Source organism: Nuphar pumila, chromosome 14, assembly GCF_984573655.1.
Source record: "Nuphar pumila chromosome 14, dmNupPumi1.hap1.1, whole genome shotgun sequence".
NCBI lineage: Eukaryota > Viridiplantae > Streptophyta > Magnoliopsida > Nymphaeales > Nymphaeaceae > Nuphar > Nuphar pumila.
This window is the reverse complement of record NC_143262.1, coordinates 69,846,111-69,853,917: the sequence shown is the minus strand read 5'-3', so window position 1 is coordinate 69,853,917 and position 7,807 is coordinate 69,846,111. Positions and strand designations below refer to the sequence as shown.

Sequence of the window (7,807 nt, the reverse complement as noted above, 5' to 3'; positions counted from 1 at the left end):
ATTTGAATTTGTATCACTAGCTGGATATGTAGTTCTTGAGCTCTAACTGAATTTAGGTAAGGGATAATTGTTGAATCTTGATCCGTACAAACCCAACTTACTTACTAAAAGCTAAATAAATTACTGACATCTAAACCCAACACTTATTTTATTAGAGCAAAAAATTGAAATATCAAATCTCACTAAAATAAAAAACATATTTGGAACCCTATCAATATTTGTCAAATTAAGATATTTCTAAGATTTAGTAGCGAAAAATTAAAACCTTATCCACCGATTATAATCAAATATTATTTTGGCTTACCAAATGCAACTAAACATAAACCAGACATCAGATCCAATTCAGTTCATTCACATCCTTATTTAACAAGTAACTTAAATGTGTTAGGATTAGGTCTGAATTGGACTTCAGATTTAGGTGTAAAACTTCTACACTAAATCCGTACATGGTTGCTGTCAGACGTTTACTCTGCCCAATACGATTAAACAGATTCGGATTTAGTTGGATATCTGATCAAATCTCAACCGTTGTCACAACTAGTCCGGATGAATGGAGCAAGACCTGATATAATAAGTAATCAGGTATCCGGATCTTGGGTCGTACCTTCATCTGATTCACGATCCTCTAAACCAGATTCGGTCCTGATAGAATTTGGATGCTACAAACCGACCCGATTAACTTATCGGAGCTTCACTTTTGGGTCCAAATCCCATTGTTACAGGGTCCTATTACAACGTCCCCAGAAACCCTCAACGCCAGCCATCGCCGTCCATCTTGTGAAGATGGGGAAGCACGGGAAGAAGCAGACGAGGCAAAGGACTAGGAGGCTTAGACAAGAAGACGAAGACGACGAAGAAGAAGGAGAAGGGGGTGAAGAATGTTGCTTACCACCGTCTGCACATGGTATTTCCCACCGTATCGGATCCCATCACACCCAGAAGAAATCTGCCTCAGAGGAGCAGGATGAGGAGGTGGAAGAAGAACAAGAAGAAGAAGATGGAGAGAATGGACCTTCTTTGCTGAAAGATCCGCCATCGAAGTTCGCCTTGTATCAGCAATTCGTCCAGGTGCCATCACACAACTCTTTTATTGGGGCTTTTGCTTTTGCTCTCTGAGACCCCAAAAACCCCATTGCTACGGTTTTAGCTGCCTATAGGGTTTTACTAGTGGTATGAGTCCCAGAACTCTTTTCTAGGGTTTCACCAACTTGGTGGGCTTCGACGGTTTCATTTGCTATCCAAAAACTCAAAACCCCACCTCTGGGGTTTTAGCCAACTCATGGGGTTTCTAGGGTTTTATTAGCTACCTAAAACCCAAAGCCCATGTATAGGGTTTTGCCAAACTTATGGGTTTCTACGGGTTTTTTTGCTACATGAATCTCAGAACCCGTTTCTAAGATTTTTGCCCAGATTCCATGTTTCTGACGTTTTATGGTAATTTCTAAACCAATAGCTAGAATTGATGGCATTAAGTTGTTAATCGCTCGGGACTTTACGAATGACAGCAAGATTTGAGGTTTTTTGTGGGCAATCATCATTTGGTCTTGAATTGGGAGCTCAATTTTCTGCTTAACGAGTAACCGTTTTTCTAGATCCCGCGGATCAAAAAGTTGGTTCTTCGACGTGAGCTAGATGCTATCCAATTTAGCTGAGGCTTTGCTTCAAGGAAGGGCATAGTTGTATAATTTAGGGATTTAATGCCATGTAGGATTTTAGGTTCTTCTACATTTCCAATTGGCTTTAGAACTTGACTTTCAGCACCTTATAGATTTATATTGGAATGACTTCACTGTTGTGAGCTTATGCTGTGATATGTCGTTTCAGTCACCAAAAGGGGATATTAGCTATATGCGGAAATTCTTTCTTATGTATGTTGGTGGAAGGAACCCGCTTCATTTGCAGGAAGATTTTTGTGGGACTGCTTTGTTAAGGTGAGTTCACTTATGCATTCTCTCCAAAATGTTAATATTTTCTTTTTCAATTTTTTATGCCATAATGATCTCTTAAGTAGTTTTGCTCATTTCTTTGTAAACAAAAATATTTTTCTTTTATTCGATATCCAAGGAAACCTTAAACCCTGAACCTGTTTCTACTTTGAAAACTTTGAAAACAAAGGGCTTGATTATGAAGATAATGCTTGTTTGTGTCCATGTATGTCAGTGAAGAGTGGCTACATAGCGATCCAAGACGAACTGCTGTGGGTGTAGATTTGGACCTTGAGGCACTCATGTGGTGCTTGGATAACAATATATGTAAGCTGGGCCCAGATGCTTACACTAGAATATTTCTCTTTCATGGAAATGTTCTGAAACCTTTGGATGAGAATCATTCTGTCAAGTATGATTTCATCGATAAAATGGAAAGGAGTGTGAGCCTGCAAGCTGCTAAACTAGAGTCATCTCTTCAAGCAACCGAGGAGAAGAATGACGGTAACCACTGCGATGGAGAAAAGCACATTCCACCACCAAGGGATATAATATGTGCTTTTAATTATAGTTGCTGCTGTCTCCATAGGAGGTCAGACCTTCTTATATATTTTAAACATGTTTTGAACACATTATCCAAGAAAGGGGGGATATTTGTAATGGATCTATATGGTGGGACATCCTCAGAGGGCCCCCTCAGGCTTCAAAGAAGATACCCAAGTTTTACTGTAAGTTGCATGTTTTTCCTTGTTATTCAGTCATTTTCTGTAGAATTATCAGTCTTCATTGATCATGGGTAGAAGTGGAGAAAAAAGGAAAAAATGTGATGCATCATTGGAAATTCTCTACACTGATCTAGAGATATCTCGGAACCATGGAATGGTGTCAACAGATTCTTAACAAATGTAGCAGTTATTACCTAAAGTAAACTAAAAGAAGTAAAGGTGAATAGTTGAAAGCTGATCACGGAAATGATGTAATGAAGGAGAAGCCAGGCTCTTAAAGCATCCTGACAAAGGTCCATTTAGAAACATTTGGCAATGGCAAGTTCTGAAAGCATTTTTCCCTTCAGTTAAGCTGAGCTGGAACTTCTGCAGCTGCTTTCTTTCCTGCCAAGTGCCTGTTACACGTTTTCATATACTTTTGCAATTTCTCTGTTCTATTGCATTCATTCCCATCTATCTCTCTCATTCTCTTTCAATCGATTTCCTTTCTCAATGCTTTTTTTTACAAACCCCAAGTTATCCCTTGGTGCACATCTGTCAGTAGTATGTGTCAGTTCTATGTAAAGATTCCTTCATCCAGTTGAAGACGAAAGAACTCAAACCTTATTGGGATTAGCTAGGTGTTTTTTTTCTGACATTATTCATTAACTTGATCTTGTTAACCTTTCTTCTTCATTTGCATTAGTGTTTGAGTAACTAGAGATATGGTGACTACCTATGTTACCGGGACACGCCACTTTAGGTGGCGTACCCATGTCAACATGGGTATGGGTACCAGGCATGCCATTTTGTGTGTCCTATATTATATTATATTATATATTATGTTTTCAGCATATAATATATAATATGTATTTTCAGTATATAATATATTATATTCAGTTTATTCTGTATTTATGTGATATGTAATATATATAGCCGTGTTTCCTTACCCACATTTTTTTGAATTGCCATGTGGTACCCTCCTTTGTGGGAAAAAGGTAAGGGATCTGAAGCAATTTACACATGACAAGATAATATCATTGGAAATCTTTTTCTGACATGACTGCAAATTTAATCAACCTTAAATTGATAAAAGAGAGGTTGCAAGAACAAATGTATGCAGTTAAGTGGTGTCAAATTGTCAATATACTGCTGTAGCATGTGTATAGTTTACTACTTTAACATTGTAGGAGTGACGTTTATCATTCTCTTTGAGATTTTGTACCGACTTTTGAATGTGTATTTTGCAGTATATCTGGGAGCAAGGCGATTTTGATGCTGTCAGTCGAACAACAAGAATTAGCCTGCACTTTAACTTTGCCAACAAGCAGCGCTCACTTCGGCATGCATTTACATATCACTGGCGGCTGTGAGTTGCATTCCTTCTACTATGCACATGTTTTATGTCTGAGTTATATTGTGACTTCTTGCATAACCCAGCAAAAAAGGATCCTGTGTTGTTGGTTGAAAAGATCATCAAAATCTTTCATTTTAATTTAGTTAGGCTCTGTTTGGGAGCCAGTAGTTGGGATGGTAATGGCAAATTCAGGTTTTGGTAAGATTTTGCAAATATACTTCTTGGTTGGAACAACTCACAGGAATCGGGTGGGATTTGGCATTTCCAGGAATTACTACAGGCTTCCAAACAGTGGGGAATATATGCAAAAGGAACAAACCGGCAGCAGGTAGGAATTTAAATGGATTGAGTTTGGAGGGCATTGAGAGGGGTATGTTTTGGGATGTTCCAAAAACTACCTTGCAATGTGGAAATACTGAGGATTTGTAATTCCACATGCCATAATGTTATCTAGCTTTAGCCATTTTCTGTTTCCCAAACAGGATAAGGCATGGGGGCGATGTTGTGAAAAGCGTTGAGGCGTAGCAAGGCGCTCCACCAAAAACTGAGGTGAGGCGTAAGCCTTGGCGTAAAGCGTATGCCTCAAAAAAAATTTGAAAACTTAAAAAAATTATAAAAAATTATTTAAATATATAAATATATAAATAAATAAATGCTTTATTGATAAAGCAACAAGCAATAAGAAATAGAAAATCTAAAATAAATACAAAAAATATGAGATTAACATGTAAAAGTAACTGAGAAACTGAACGTAAAGCGTAAGCCTCAAAAAAAAATTTGAAAACTTTATCTAAAAATACAAATAAAAAAATGTTTTATTGATGAAGCAACAAACAATAAGAAATAGAAAATCTAAAATAAAATACTAAAAAATCTAAAATAAATACTAAAAAACATGAGAGATTAACATGAAACTGATTATATAACTTAGAAAAAAACTAGGGATTAAACTATAAAAAAATATCTAAAAATACAAATAAATAAAAAATGTTTTATTGATGAAGCAACAAGCAATAAGAAATAGAAAATCTAAAATAAATACTAAAAAATCTATTGATGAAGCACGCCTTAGGCCGGTGCCTTGAGGTGCGCCTCAAGGCGAGGCGCACCTTTTGTGCCTCAAGGCGTTCTTTTAACAACACTGCATGGGGGATTCCACAAATCTCCTCTGATGGCCCGCAATGCCAAGCACCCATTGAAAATAAGATGAGAGAGAATCGTTTACGGTGGTTTGGACATATTGGGCGAAGGCCTAATGATGCTCCAGTTAGAAGGATGGAGAAATGGGAAAATATATTAGTTAAAAGAGGTCGGGGTAGGCCTAGGAAGACTTGGATGGAGATGATAGGAAAGGATATGAATGCTTTGAACCTCACCGAGGACATGGCATTGGATAGAAATGATTGGAGGAGAAGGATTCATGTGGAAGACTCAGAATGATTTTATTTGTTGGTTCATATCGCCGACCCCAATTGTTTTGGGATAAAGGCGTAGTAATTGTTGTTGTTGTTGTTGTTGTTGATAGGCAAGTTTGGGGTTCGATCATGAGACCCCTCAATTACGATACCGTCCAGCCACCTCATTCGGCCCCAAACAGAGCCTTATTTGGTTAACAATATTTAAAATCTCTATCAGCATTGAGAGGTGTCTTAGATTTGTTCATCAGTTTTCATGCTAAACTTTTGGTTGAATACGATTAACGGTACTGTTCTTGTAGGAATTCTTGATTACCATCAGCAACACTTGTTCACGCTGGATGCTCTACACAAGTTGAGAAGGCTATTTATTCTTCTCTAAGATGAATGTATTTGATGTTATAAGTCCACTTTGACCGTATCTTATCCACAAGGCCATATCTTTAGTGCATTGTTTCGCTTGGTGTTTTGGAAATTACAGAACTATGCATGTTATTCCCATCAAGGTGGTTAGTTATTTTTGTGGATCTTATTAGTGTTAGATAGTGCATTTGGTGGTGATATATTTTTTTTATTGGATAGCTGTCTCCTCTCTCTTGTTACCAAGTTTGCCACTCTCTGTGAAGACCAGCTGAACTAAGATGTTCTTTTTTCCCCCAATGTGCAGTTGGTCACTTCCAGAAATCAAAGACTGCTTGGAAGAGGCTGGATTCCATTCTGTTCATTTTTGGATCCGTAAAATGCCCGACACAAGCAGTCATTCAGATGAGTATGATGGAGATGACAATATGAAATATGAAGAAGTTTTGGCCTTCAGCCAGCAGGATGCGTGGAATGCTTATATTATTGGGGTTGTGGAAGCTAAATGCTAGTGAGTAATTCAAGAAAATTTCCTTGTATCCTTTCACCTGAAACAGGCGTCACAAGATAATTTGAAAAGTTCACAAAGTTCGCTTATTACACCTCCGTAGGAGATTTTGGATTCAGGCATTTTAGAGAAAACAAAGGTAGGCTGTTTATTTGTATTGTTATTACTATTTTACAATGTGAAATCATAATCTTTGCATAAAGTGCATGGATAAGGTGCTGGTAAACAAAGATGGCACTAGTGATGGTGAACCAGTTTTCAGAATTTTGAATTTTCCAAACGCTGATGGGGTCGACTTCAACTTTAAATTGGTTTTTGTGTTTTTTTTTGTAGGCAACTTTGATTTGGAAATTGTTATGCATGCATGACAGCTGTTTTACACAATCTTTCGCAAGCTCAGATTGCATGCGGATTCTCTTACATTCTGGCTGTAGGGAACAGCAGTTTCAGCTAATTTATGCCTCGTTCAAACCTTCTTCATTGAGCTGATGATATTGATATTGAATGCTCCCTGAACTCTGAACCTTTTTCTCTATAAAATTGCCATTGCAGTAGACCCAAGGGGTTTGGCCTAGTGGGATGGGGGCTTAGACAGTTTGACGGCATTACGTTCAAATCCTATGGACGTCACCCCCTGCTTAAGCTAAAGTTTTGTGACTCCCTGGGGTTAAGGGATAAGCCCTCAGAGTTTTATGCTGACATGGACAGAAACCATAAGTATGGCAGGTTGAGCCAGCGCAGTTAGGTCTCTGTGCCTGGAGCGATTTCTCATAGTAAAAAAAAAATTCCATTGCAGTATAAGGTAATCAATTCTACCTACAAGTATGCATGAAATATGGTCCGTGCATTTGTGGCAAGACCAATTGCACCAACAGCAAAGGCTACGTGAACTTACCTGCAAGAGGTCTGGCCGGATGAGCATGGAGGGATGGGGGATAAGAACAACATAGTAATAGAAGAAAAAGTTTTTTCCCATAGGTGATAGAAGAAGATGAATGTTGCTCTGCTCCAATCAGAATCGTCCACATAGCTGAGCAGAGAGAGAGAGAGATTGAACAAGGTTGCTCCACTCCTTGTGCTATACAAAAACGGCATCCTCAAAAGTTTGACTGTCATTTTTATATCAAAATCGTATGTCAAACCCTATTGTTCTCGATCCATTTCAAAGTTATTCAAGCTTCAAGTGCATTTTGGCCCTCAAAACCGCATCCTCAAATTTTTCTTACAAAAGATGATTCAAATTAGAGGATTTCAACTTTCAAACAAGCCAATATCCGGTAAATTTGATATTTCAATCCAAAGTTATGATCAAAACAAATTGACTTGTTCGATAAAAAGTTTGTTTGTCAAGTAGAACTTATTTTGAGTACATTTTTTACCAGCAAGACTATTGAATTTGATTTGCACTTAAAAGGATCGAATCAAAGTTGAGGATGTTAGTTTTCAAAGACACTACTCTGCATCATAATTTGACATCCTAATAAAAAGTTATGGCTGAAATAAGTCAACTTGTCAAACCTGTTTTAGTTAAGTTGCTA

The 7,807-nt window shown here is 37.7% G+C and overlaps 1 protein-coding gene across 1 annotated transcript; it reads left to right on the top strand.

The window, feature by feature from the left end:
* Window positions 1-764: 764 nt before the first annotated feature.
* LOC149816929 (S-adenosyl-L-methionine-dependent methyltransferases superfamily protein) lies at window positions 765-6,471 on the top strand. Its single transcript, XM_089986585.1, has 5 exons — window positions 765-1,068; window positions 1,825-1,931; window positions 2,161-2,653; window positions 3,880-3,998; window positions 6,069-6,471. Exons 1-5 carry the CDS (start codon window positions 784-786, stop codon window positions 6,271-6,273), a joined length of 1,209 nt encoding a protein of 402 aa, XP_089842711.1. The 5' UTR covers window positions 765-783; the 3' UTR covers window positions 6,274-6,471.
* The last annotated feature ends 1,336 nt before the right edge of the window (window positions 6,472-7,807 follow it).